This window comes from Colius striatus, chromosome 3 (genome assembly GCF_028858725.1).
Source record: "Colius striatus isolate bColStr4 chromosome 3, bColStr4.1.hap1, whole genome shotgun sequence".
NCBI lineage: Eukaryota > Metazoa > Chordata > Aves > Coliiformes > Coliidae > Colius > Colius striatus.
The window spans coordinates 6,504,965-6,518,410 of NC_084761.1; the positions used below are offsets into that span (position 1 = coordinate 6,504,965).

Sequence of the window (13,446 nt, forward strand, 5' to 3'; positions counted from 1 at the left end):
TTCCTGCATTCCTAACTGCAGCAGCATGGCATAAATCCAGACCTACAAGCTTTATGGGAACTGATGCTTTTGACCATATTACAGTTACATATTTAACCCACCATGAAGCAATGTTGTGGTTTGTGGAGCTGTTTCTTCAGTTGGCATGTGCTTTTTCTTTCTCTAGAGCCAGTGGAAGCTTTCTGTACGTCCCTTAGGGATTATTTCCGAGACATCTGCAAATCTGTGGCCTTGGAGCGTGAGATAACTCTTGATCACCTGTTTATTGATGGGACACTTGTTCAAAGCCAAACTGAAACCAAGACTGGGAAGAATAGTGTAAAAGCAATGGAAAAGGAACTGGTAACTTGCAGCCTGCGAGGCAAGGAAAAGGCAAGACTTAAAATAAGCCAAATATTTCAAATCCTAAGAGCCAAAGACTTAGACACTAAAGTGATTGTGGTGCTGGGAAAAGCAGGAATGGGCAAAAGCATTCTTGTTCAGAAGATCTGCCAGGACTGGTCCAATGGAGAGTTTTCTCAGTTTGAATTTGTATTTTGGTTTGACTGCAAACAAATAAGCTTACCTGAAAAAACATACAACCTGAAGGATCTGCTGCTTGAATCTTTTGTAAAACCTCAGGAGGGGAGCAAAGAGATCTTTGACTATATATTGCAAAACCCTGCTAAAGTCCTTCTGGTTTTTGATGGGTTTGAAGGGTTGCATGATCATGAGAATCTTCCTCGTTGCTCAGCCAGCCAGCCTGAAAAAGACTTGTATAGCATAAAGGAGCTGCTTTCAGGACTCATCCAAAAAAAGATACTAAATGGTTGTACTTTATTACTTACAGCAAGACCAAAAGACAAGGTGTACCAGTATGTGTCCAAAGTGGACAAGACAATTGAAATAGAAGGATTTTCCCCTCAGCAGAGAGAATTGTTCATAACCAAATACTTTGAAGGATTACCTTACTGTGATAATGCACTGAAATTAATCAAAGAGTGTGAGTACTTGTTCAGTCATTGTTACAGCCCTGTTATGTGTAGATTTGTTTGTTTTCTCTGTGAGACAGTACTTGAAATGGGAGGCGAGAGCCTTCCTTCAACTCTTACTACACTCTTCTTGAAATTCATTCAGCAAAAGATAATACCTACTCAAGCAGATGCTTCAGCCATGCAAAATCAAGAGAGTCTTGCCACCCTAGCCCGTATAGCCTGGTGTCTTGGGGAAAAGCACCAAAGTGCCATAAAAAGTGATCTTCTGCCTTCTAAAGAAATAAAAGAGTTTGCTCTGAAATATGGATTTCTCCTGCCATTTGCATTGCCAGGACATCCAGATAGTGGAGAAGAGGAATTTGGGAGCACATTCTCTGATTTTGTCATTCAGAATTTCTTGGGTGCCCTTCACCTTACGTTAGCAGAGGAGATCAAGGATAAAAACCCAACAAAGTACCTGTCTTTTCCATCCAAGAAGAAAAAACCTTACAAATGGTTAGATTTAGTGCCTCGATTTTTGTCTGGATTGTTGTTCCTCCAGGATGACCCCTGCTTCTGCTCCCTTTCAAATGAAGACATAAAACAACCAACCAAGAAGCAGAAAACACTCTTAAAATATATTCGAAGGCTGCAGATAAATGAGCTGTGTCCAGAGAGGCTACTCGAGCTTTTACATTGTATTTATGAATCACAAAGCAATTATCTTTTGCAGCACATGGCCTTAAGGCTCAAGACAGATTTGTCTTTTCTGGGCATAGTTCTTACACCACCTGATGTCCATGTACTGCACTCGATTTTAAAAAGGTCAAGAAAAGAGATTTCCTTGGATTTACGAAACAGCAGCATTGACGTGCAAGGGCTGAAAGACTTGGTTGGCTTAAAGAACGTGGCGTCGTTCAGGTTGGTCATTCTTTGTGTCACTCATCCCATTGTATGTAGGTGACACTTTCATGCAACAACAGCAGTCACATCTGTTGAACTGACATGTTTTGTCACTTCACAGGGCCTCCCTCGGTGATACTGTTAGGCTCTGGAAATCTTTAGAACAGACAAAAGACTACGAACTGCTGAGAGCGTCAACAGAGAAATTTGTTCTTGATCCCTTCAAGGCAAAGACAATGAAGGACATCAGTGATCTCTCAGAGCTTGTAGAGATGCAGGAGAAGATGATCAACTGGTAGGTTCTTCTATGATACTCCTGTTAATGTATTAGAGTTTAATAATGTGGGGGTTCAAAGCAGGGCTGGAGAATTAAGCCCTCTGCTTGTCTAAAGTAACTAAAGCACTGGAAGCTCAGAGTGTTCTCCTACCCTGATGTGTGGTGGCTGTCACAGAAGGGAGGAGCAATGGCAGCACCATGGAGAATATTTTATCAAAATTGCCAATAAAAAAGCCAGCTCTCTTTTTTTTTTCCTTCAGATTTCTTCTTAATCTCCAAGTATTTTGTCTTCTCATTGTTTCCAGTTAGGGAACTCGAGCTAATTGAATTTTCATGGGCCATAATCAAAGTCTCATTTTTCACTGGTCACAATGACCCAAGTTAGTCTCTTAACTCAAGAGGTAAAAACTTGCTATATGATCTACAAACCCTGTGTTTCATCCCTGCTGGTGATGTGGCAGGGGATTGATTGCAATTAAAACCAATTGCAACCCCTTGCTAGGGGATTGTGCAATTTACACATAGACAAAGTATTTTGGTTGGGTTTTTTAAACAAAAAAAGAATGGTGACTTCCATTTTAAACCAGGCAAAGTGTTTTGGTTGAAATATATTTGACAGAAAACACCTGATTTAGAAGAACATATTTTTAAGTTTGATTGGAAAATGAGCAAATGACTGCACTGCAAAAGGCAACTATCAGATTGGAAGGAATTGAATGAAAAAAGGTTGGAGCAGAAGTTATGCTGAAGTTTCCTGCTTCCTCAGTCAATGCAGCAGTGGTTTAGTTCCTGTAAAAGTTTACTAAGAGATTATTGTTAAAGCACTGGTTTGGTAGCTAGAATATTTATCATACTCTGGTTCTGTGATTTACTCAGTGTGGAAGATGCATCTGGCTGCAGCTGCTATGAAATTCCTGCCATCAGAAACCTCAGGAAAATAGAATTTGCGTAAGTCACGTACCTCTCTGTTCACTGCTGTATCACTACACCTGAGCCTGGCAAGAGCCATGGACACTGGCTACACTCATTGAGCTGATGTAGAATTAGTTTCTTGTAAAGCCTTAAGTAAACCCCATTTCTTGCTATTTTACTTTTCTCAGCTAGATGTATTCAATTATGGCTGAAACTCAACCCCCATCATTTCTGGCTCCTGCAGTGATACAAATCAACGTGATTCTATCAATTTTGTTTGATTTTTCTACAAATTAGTTCCATATTACCACATTTAGATCTTGTGCCACAGGGTATAAAACATCTTGATTGTGATCCAGCTCCCTGGATCACAAACACTCAAATTTTCTGAGTCTTCCAATGTAATTTTCTGCCCTATCAGAGCTTAGGCCATGAGAGAATAAAGTCAGCAAATGCCTTCCAAATAAAATATTTAACACCATTTTCTTGGAAGGAGGAAGATGGACTTGGAAATGCTGACTAAAAAATGAGGTGTAGTAACATTTCTTTTTTTCCCCCACCAATTCTAAGGAGCCTCCAAGGCTGTTCTATTGCTTAAAATATCCTGCCATAGCATGTGAGTTAGTTTGGGTAGAAATTGCACCAGTGCTATGGAGAACTCTCATCAAGTCTTCATCTATTTCCCACTCTTCACATCTGACCCAGACTAGAATTGTTGTGTTTGGCCTCACTTCTGATTTTATGCTGCTTTCTCTTCCCATTTTCTCTCCTACTTTCCCTTTATTTTAATTTTTTGGTTAAAATGTCAGTCTTTTTAACAAGGCTGAACTTATTCTGATACCAAGGAAACTCCAAATAAGAAGTTAGTGTCTGAGGGACCAAGGCTTGGAGCTGGAATACTAAAATTCAGTTTATGCTTTAAGCTGCAGTATAAATTTGTTCTTAAGTTAGTCTGAATTGCCAATAGTGGGGAGAGGGGGAAGTGATTTTTTTTCCATCTCAGTTATCAAGATTGTAATACTTAAAATTGAATCACTGAAAAAAACACCCCAGAAAAACAGGAATGTGAAACGAGGAACATGAGTCTTGCAAAGAGTAACAAAAAAGTGGGAAGTGCAGGCACCACTGCTTCTGTGCAAGCAGCTCTGCTCTGCCTGACCTCAGCCTTGTGGGGTCCTCAGCTGGAGGCTTCAAAGCAGAAGCCCTTGCTTCAGGTTTTAAGGAATGGCTGCATCTGAGGAGTTTTGGGGCTGCAGGGGAAAAATGTAAAGATTTAGAACTTTTGCTGTCTCTGAGCAGGTGAAAAAATGCTGCACGTCTCTAGCATGTCTCTGTTTTCTTCTAGGCTGGGTCCAGAATGTGGCCTTCAGGGATTCCTAAAGCTCGTGAAAATTCTTGCAGCGTTTCCATCACTGCAGCATTTAGAGTGAGTAGTGCTAAAGGTTAGCTTTGCTCATGTGGCTACTCAGCAGCTCTTGATGATGGAGGAGCTCATGTACCCAAGAAACATTTTATTTGCCAACATGCCTACATGCTTTGATGAACAAACTGAACAACAAATGCCCCATTCAGGGACTATAACAGCAAACTAAAGGCACTCTGCATCCTCCCCTGAGATGTTTGGTAGTAGTTCATTCAATACCCCTTCAGCCACATCCCTGTGTGTCCCTCTGGTTAAATGCTGGTGGGAAAGATTTAGTACAGAGCCCAGTGGGTACTTCTTCCTGCCATGACCCAGATTGATAGTGCCTGCAGATGATTTGTTTCTTCATTCAAGCTCCATGACATGCCTGAGCTCCAGGCTCCCTCGTGGCGAGGTCTCTGAGGAACTTGCGGTCGTGTCTGTCCCAGGAGAGAACAGACTCCCTCCTGAACCAGAAGCAATGTTAACTTGGGGGATTAACATCAGTATTTGTGCTGGTGCTGTGCACCTTCTAGTGACAATGAACATCCTAAACTTCTGGCAGAGCTTGTGAGAGATGGAGCTTTGTGGATTTGATTCATACAGAGAATCTGAAAGAGCTGTACTCAGCTAGTATCTGGGTTTGTTCTGCCGTCCTACTTTCACACAGGCTTTGTCCCTTCCTTTCTCAGGAACAGTGTTAGAAATAGAGTTGTAAGAACTCCAGTTGCTATCCATTCTCTTGTATCGATGACAAATGAACTGTCACTGAATTTTAAGCATATTTACACTAGAAACAATGGTGGTAACAATAGTCAATATTTCGCTGTCATCTCTGTGAGAAGGTTACTGGGGTTTGAGAGGGCCTTTGGCCTCACTGGGGCAGCACATTGGCCATTTGATGACATTTTGGGAAAACAATAGAGCTCTAAAACTAGAATAAGTCCAGTATATCCCAGCACTGCCTAGATTTAGAAGGGGATCCAGCATCTGAAATTATGAATGTCTAACTCTTTCCATCTAGATACCCAAATGAGGAAAAACTTCATTTGTAATACTGGAGGATGAGCTGTTTAGGCAGGGATTTACAGCATCTCCTGGATTTTGTCAGTCCTGCATTTCTGTGTGCACAGGAAATCTCATTGCAGCATAGCTGGAACACAGCTATTTCATAACCATTTTAATAATCTTACATTATCAAAGGAAATGGGTCAAGCCATTCAACTAGCTTAAAAAAGCAATAAAATTCTTGGGCTGTAAATTTGGGAAGCAGAAAGCTGCTTATTAGAGAAGCTGTAATTTGTGTGATGCTTCTTGCTGATTGGGGCTACTGCACAGAAGCAGCTTCTTGAGATAAAGTGGTCTCTGAGGTGAATACACTGCAAGAATGTGGATTAAAAAGGAAGCTAATTCTGTCTTTTTCGTCACCCAGCCTTGATGCTCTGAGTGAAAATGGCATAGGAGATGAAGGAGCAAAGAGCCTATCTGAAGTCTTTTCAACCCTGAAATCACTGAAAACATTAAAGTAAGTGCAAGGTTAACAGCTCTGGGAAATTTTATAAAGAAATGGATGAAACCTACAGCCTCAAGGGTCTGTGTGCTAATAATTACGGCTATAGCTAGCCCATGGGCATGGAAGACCAGTGAGCCTGTAGACATGCTTAATCTGTACCTTCGTTAGAGAAATAAGTTAGTCTCATGGTAATTCTTCATTTCCCAGGGCTCTGATTGTCTGTTTCCCTGCATTTGATCTAAAGACTGTCCAAATTATATAAAAATGACACCAAAAAGGAATTTTGCCCCCATTGTGATGTAATTGGAATACATGTACTCAACTAACAAAGTCATCTCACTTACTGTAGCTTATCACAGAATAAGATAACAGATGTGGGGGCGGAGAAACTAGCCACAGCTCTTCCTTCCTTGTCTTCATTACAGACACTAAGGTAAGCGGATGCATAAAATATCTGAACAGGAACCATGCTGTCTGTTAGGGACTACTGAACATGGAACTGACACATACACTGTGCAGCAGCCAAGCTTTTGACTTCATTAAAGGCTTTATGTGGAAGAGAGAAGAGAAACATATGACACAGTGTAGACTTACAGGAGGATATCTCAGGAATATAACGAGGGCTGAAATCCAGTCCCTAATGCCCATTTATGACTAATACCCTGTACAAATGTGCACCCAGGGCTGTGATCTACCACAAGCTTATACAGAGCTTTCCAAGCACAGTGCTAAGCCCCAAGGCACCAACAGGGTGATGTGTGTTTGCCAATATGGGACCGACAGTCCATCCCACTTCATGAAAATGTCTGGCACAGGCCCAGGTGAAGTGCCTCAGGAGGGAATGCAAGAAACCATGGTGTGCAATTCTGGAATCATTTGCTCACATGGAAAATCTTTTGAATGCTGGGCCCCAAATCTTTGAACTTCATTTAAATTCTTGATCTAATGCAGACAGGAATGTTCTCATTTGTTAAGAATCTAGACTTCTTTTTGCTATAGCTATGCTAGCTGAAGAAAGGATATGGCCATTTGACTCACCTGACACGAAAAACATGAAACTGTTTTAAACATGAGATAAGGATAAATTGAAACTTAAGATGTTACCAACCATATCTGAAAGCCCTTGATCTAATATATATAACCTGTTTACATTATCTATTATTCAATCATGACTATACTGCTTTGGCTTTCTGCAGCTTATACAATAACAGCATTTGTGACTTTGGAGCAGAAAATCTTGCAAAAGTTCTTCCTGAGATGACATCCTTAAGAGTGCTCGAGTGAGTATGAAATCCTTTGAAACGATCCAGGGAAGCTTGCTTGCTTGGATACTGCAAATTCAAATCTTCTGTGCAGGAGAAAGGAATTGAGGAAGAAAGTTTCAGGGAAATTTCACAGGGAAAATGTCCTTATGCAGAGTAGTAGGAAAGGATTAAGGAGCAGTTCACCACAAACCCTGAAAAATCAGTTTTAAGATGGGAGAATGGGGTCACGAGGACTTGGAGAAGGATTTGGGTATACAGAATAAGGAATCCCTCAGATGAGCTAGCTTAATCAAGTTCCTGTTTGACTTTTGGAGTATTTTATTAGAGGATTTTTGAATCAAGGATCTATTTTTCCTTTCTTCCCCCATCTGCAGATAAGCCCATGTAGTATTTTTTGATGTTGAATGCAATGTTTGATTAACCAGATACATGATGTGATGTGGATTAAGAGAGTTCTGGGTTTTTTCCTCAGTGTTCAATATAACAAAATAACTGGTGTTGGAGCCCAGCAGTTGACTGACAGCCTACGAAAATGCCCCCATATAAAGAACTTGCTGTAAGTCTTGATGTGCTGTTTCCTGTATCTTTGGTTTGTAATTGGGTTAGAATTTGTGCTAAAGCTGTGTTCTGTATTTATCAGATTTGTAAGAGGCATAAAACAAGACATCACCAAATTGCAAAAGCAGTCAAAATGTTTCAGATACTATCTCTGGTTTCAGCTCCATTAATTCCCAATTGTCCTCGGCCAACAAGCTTGTCCTGCTTTAAGCAGAGTTTACATTGAGTCTCTGATAATCTTCTGCCCTCCCAGAGTACCTGCCCTGCTCTGTGCTGCAGGACTTGTATTTGAAGGATAAACAATGAGCAGCCAGTGTTAGAGGTTAAATAGACTGAGGCTGCCAGTATACCTTCAGGGGAAGGGAGTTTGATAGAAAGCTAAAGAACATTTACAGAGACGGGATATATAGAGTTATAGGTATCCTATGGCAAGAGTCAGTCCTCCACAGAAGAGTCAACTCCTTTCTTCTGAATGAAAGTGCATTTTCATTTGTTCCATAGCCTAAATACTTTTACAGAATGTTATTCAAAAGGGAAAGGCAACTGGAATAAAAACCCAAAATACCAACACACCAAATACACACAAAGGGTGAAGCAAATTCCACTTCTTAAAATCTCCTTCCTTTCTGAATTTGCCCTTCCAGGATGTGGAATCCCACCATTCCCTATGGAGTTCTCGAACACCTTCAGCAGCTGGACTCCAGGATCAGTGTGTAGACTCAGATGATCCCATAAAGGTAACGTAAACCCTGGATCCCTGAGACAACAAGATTTCTCTCTCTGGCAGCTGTTGATTCTGGTCCTACAGGCAGCAGGCACAGTACCAGCATCAGTGCATACATGGCTAAGAGATGATTTTCTAGAGTGGCACAGATCAGTATCACATCAGGCCCCTTTCTACCCACTCCCCTTGCATCCCCACCTCCCTGGCACTAGCACTAGCAGACTACAAGAGCTGCATCAACAAGAACAGACTTCTAGGACTCCTAGTTCAGCCCAGTTCAGTGACTGGCAGCTGCCCTGCTTACCTTCTCTTTTCTGTTGCATAGAACTAAATATCTCTTGTCTCTGCCAAGCTTTTGCATAACTCTTGCTCTCAGACCACTCATCACCAGATGTAGGCTGGGCTTATATATATGGCACTGACCAGGCTACAGGTTGTGGAAGATTCAGGTGTCATAGCAGCTTCACAGACTCGGCTTCATGCAGCAGCAGTGGAAAGTTCCAGTGATCCTTAACAGCCTGTAGTACAAGTAACTCCTGGTTTTGTTCAATAACCATACCTACTTGGGAAAGAAGACATTAGGGATATGAAGACTGCCAGGAAACCTTACAAAAGCAAAGCTTTCTCTAACCTCCTGTGTCTGTCTTTCAAGGGAAGCACACAGTAAGAGTCTCTGAACATATAGACTGGTTCCCAAATGACCTGAGTTTTCCTCTGGACACAGAACAATGGCAGTCAGTGGTAGAGAGCTCTGCTCTGCTCTGTCAAAGTCCATGATTCTTGTATACTGGTCATCTCTCACACCAAGCAAAAGATGTGTTTAATGCAGCTCTGTATAAACAACCCTTTGCATCTCCCTCCCCTGCTGTTCTCTCATGTTTGCAGCACGTGCCTTTGGCACCAGTTACTATATTAGTATAATATCTGTGAGGAAACATTCTTCTTCAGCAGCACTGAGGATAAGGAGCTGTAGGAAATCCGCATCCTCTATCCCAGACTTGAAATACCCAGCATCTACCAGGCACTGATATCTGTTTTCAGAACACATCAAATACATGGTTTCGGTGATGTTAATGGTAATTAAGCTGATGGGCATACATCTAATATTCTGTTTTCATCATTTCACAGGGTATGATAAAGAAGAGGGGGAGGTGTCCTCTGTGTTTTCCTGTCTTCTTGCAGCTTTATGAATCAGTGACTGATTTTCATGCTAGTGGCAAAATGAAAAACAAAGTCCCATTTCAGCTTCTGAGTGATGTGTGAAGTGGGCAAATGGTGGAGTTCACTTCTTTTAGAGGTCATTTAAAATGCCATTCAAAGACCAAGCTGTGTTTCTGCTGAAGTGATGAGGAGTTAAGCAATGTCAAGTTTCAAAGACAAAAAGAGCTTATGGATATTGTGATCATCATTAAAGGTGACCAGTAATCACCAGGATGCTGATAGTATAAAATTCCATCACTGATTCATCAAAGAGTAAACTGCAAGCTGCTGGACCTGCAACATCTGAAATAGTGCCAGATCAAAACTAATTGCTCCGTGGTGCCAGTGGTAACTGCAACCAAAGTCACTCTGATGATTTTTGGCTTTCCAAAGCTCGCTGTTACAGATTTCACCTGTCTGTATGGACTGATTTGAAGCATTAGGGTCAGGAACATAAATAAGAATGATCAGTCTTAGAAAACAGTCTGCAATTGTAAGATTACCCACAGGAATCTGCAACTGGCTCTTTTCTTGATGCTAATCACTAATGTTGTCTTAAGGGATGGGAAGATATTTTCTATCACTCTCTTATTACAGAATCCTTCAGAAAGCTTGAGGGGGAAAAAAAGGAAAAAGTAAGGAAAAGAAAGGAATTTAAATTGCAAAACTAGTAAGGATTTTTCTGACATCACCACAGAAATCCAAATGCTTACAAAAAGCTTCAGTTTATTGCACAAAAATCCTGAAAGTGACAATCTTCAAAGGTTTTTACTCTCACAAGTGAAACCTTGAAATTCATATACCTGGATTTGGTTTCTCACTTGCAGGTGGCAGCGAAAATGTAGAAGCTTTGATTTGATACTTGACAGTGAAATCACTACTGTGGGTGCTTTATGTGGCTGCCTTTTACAGAGTTATTCATGAATAACTGTGCAATGACAGACAAACCTGATCTAGGTTGACCTGCTTCTGCAGGGAGGTTGGATTGGATGATCTCTAGAGGTCCCTTTCAACCCCTACCATTCTATGATTCTATGATTTCAAAGTGTTACCATATGTCTGTGCTGCTGGTCTCAAGGATATGTGGGCCAAACGTGGTCCTGCTGACTGTGACGGCAAACAAGTTGTGTCTTATTTTCTTTTATTGTATTTCAGCTCTATGAATGTGGAAAAAACTCCCAATTGTACAGAGATAATTGTGTGGACCAGCTCCCTGTCCAGATACAGGATAGAGCCAGAAAACCAAAAAGGGATGGAAACAGCTAGGAATATTCAGTATGCCACAAATTGGGAAGGGAGGTCTCTACTTCAGAGTGAGCTCAGGATTAGCTCAACAACCTCATTAAAATCTCTTCTCCCAGGAAGCAGACAACACTGACCTAAGGATCTGTGCAAACCAGAATCTCTCAACTAACCTCTCAAATACTCTGCTACTTGGTTTTTAAAAAGTCTCCAATTCAAGCAGTTCAAACCCACAGTCTTTATGTTCTTTCCAGCAAATTAGACTTCTCTGTTAAAGTTTCAGTGCCTACAGAATCTTGACAGCAGAGATAGAGAGTGGACAAATTAAAGATGGCCTGGTTTGTCATTTCTGTTAATTAAAGGAGAGCAGGAAATCAGACGTGCTATGTGAGGGAAGCAGTACAAGAGAGCAAGGTGGGAAAACTCCACAGGGAATATGATTGCAGCTAGAAACTGGTATTTTTCTTAACTATCTGCATGGTTGTCCTCTCTAGCCAAACTCTAGCCATAGAGTCAGGGAAAAAAAAGTCTCTTCCAGCTGCATGAATGGGAGACAGTTTGAGCCAGATCTTGCGGGATATTGCCATCAGCTTGCAGCACTCCAGCCATGAGCCCTTGTCCAGGCTTCCCTTAACTGTGCTTTGGATGACAAATGCCCCTTTAGGAATACATTCTGCAGCTACACTTCAACTATGACTGAACCTGAGAATGTGCTAAATATTACACAGGCAGCTGAATGTTACAGGACCCTGTCTGGGCTGAAAATGATGTTGGGTGTACTGCTGTTCTCCTCTGAGTTAGTGGGAGATGCACGTTTATAATGTACAGATTGTAAATTGTGATACAGTGTTTTGGTTGTCTTTATAGAGCTTTTTTAAAGTATTAATAAAAGTGAGTATTCTTTTTTACAGTAGCTTGTTGTACCTGTTGGAAATTTGATTCTTCTCATGGCAACACTGTGAAGCCACTGCTGGCTTCTGAACAGAACGACACGCTCAGGGCTTTGTAGTGTACATTAGTGTCAATCCCTGTGTGAGAGAGAGGGGTTGGTCCTGCTGGCACTCACCAGCTCAGTGGGCTGGAATGGAGACATAATTCTTTCTTACGAGGCAATGGGATCTTGCAGTGCCAACTGACAGACTCAAGAGTCCAGAACTGGAAGATATGGAAGCACTGACAGAAGCTGCCTGCTACTAACAGCAAAAAGGGGGTTTTTAATCCTTTCAGAATCTTTGCAGGTAGAAGTTCTAAAATTAATCAAGGTTCAAAGTCTGGATATTCTTGGGGAACAAAGTTCACCCAAAATGCTTCTGTCAAATGAGTGTGTTGTGTATAGAGGACTGAATTCACCAGCTACTCCAAAAAAGTTGTTCTCATCAAATCTGTGCTCTAAAAATCTTTTAGGGTAAGACAAATGCTGCTCTCTTTATGTCACAGAATCACAAGGGTTGGAAGGGACCTTGAAAGCTCATCCAGTCCAACCCCCCTGCCAGAGCAGGGCCACCTAGAGTAGGTCACACAGGAACTCGTCCAGGTGGGTTTTGAATGTGTCCAGAGAAGAAGACTCTACAACCCATTTGGGCAGCCCATTCCAGTGCTCTCTCACCCTCACAGTGAATCAATTCTTTCTTGTATTTCTTTGGAACCTCTTTTGTTCCAGTTTGTACCCATTGCCCCTTGTCCTATCATTGGACATCATTGAGAACAGCCTGGCTCCATGCTCTTTTTGTTGTCAAAGAAGCCTTGTTCTAAATGCTAAGGTTTGTGTTATGATGGTAGTCAGATCCTGTAATCCAAGTACTCTCCCCATCCTCTAATCCTTCAAAGCTGAGCTGTTCTGAGGAATCATAAATCTTGATCTAAGATTCAAAACCTAGAAAGTGAATTACATGGTGGAACTTGTATTGCTTGGTGTGTGTATGGTGTGGCATAAACCCACTGCAGGGCAATCAGCACAAATGCTGCAAAAAGTACCTATAATGACAAACTGAACCATGTTCCTAAAATGGCATACATGTGACCCTGAAAACTCAGTGTGAACTCTCTCTGTGAACAGCATGAATTGCTAATGATACAGGCAGTAGGAATGCCAACTTCAATAGCAGAATTCAGCCTTTCTTGTGTTAGTACCAAATGGCCATGTGAACACAAGCTTTACAAGTTCTCAACTTGGCTGTGCCTAAATGGGGATTTAGTTCCCTAAATGTTATCTTTACATGTTAGAATACTGTGTTCTAAGTGATTTCATCCCTGAGTTGCAGGCCAGGGATTGTATGGAACAAAGCACTTGTCAGTGTTTGAAGGCCCCAAACTGTGTCTGATGTCTTGGAGAAAAGCTTAATTCAATGACAATGCTTCACTTCTTGCTGGAGCAGCTGAAAATTGCATCTGGGGCACAGAATTTTGAGGACTGGGAGCTATTTTCTACTGCACTAGGAGTTAAAAAATGTCATCTGAGTGCAACACAGAATATCAGGAAAAAAGATTTTAATAGACA

General features: G+C 41.3%; 1 protein-coding gene across 3 annotated transcripts in view; it reads left to right on the plus strand.

Moving 5' to 3' along the window:
- The window catches only part of CIITA (class II major histocompatibility complex transactivator), a 30,629-nt gene extending 18,767 nt beyond the window's left edge, over positions 1-11,862 (plus strand). For all 3 annotated transcript variants that reach the window (XM_061993641.1, XM_061993643.1, XM_061993642.1), the window contains exons 11-20: positions 167-1,874; positions 1,978-2,151; positions 3,010-3,081; positions 4,391-4,471; positions 5,880-5,972; positions 6,310-6,393; positions 7,157-7,240; positions 7,698-7,781; positions 8,428-8,520; positions 9,636-11,862. In XM_061993641.1, coding sequence (XP_061849625.1) covers positions 167-1,874; positions 1,978-2,151; positions 3,010-3,081; positions 4,391-4,471; positions 5,880-5,972; positions 6,310-6,393; positions 7,157-7,240; positions 7,698-7,781; positions 8,428-8,500 — 2,453 coding nt within the window. In that variant the 3' untranslated portion in view covers positions 8,501-8,520; positions 9,636-11,862. The remainder of the gene's footprint in view (positions 1-166; positions 1,875-1,977; positions 2,152-3,009; positions 3,082-4,390; positions 4,472-5,879; positions 5,973-6,309; positions 6,394-7,156; positions 7,241-7,697; positions 7,782-8,427; positions 8,521-9,635) is intronic.
- Positions 11,863-13,446: the final 1,584 nt, after the last annotated feature.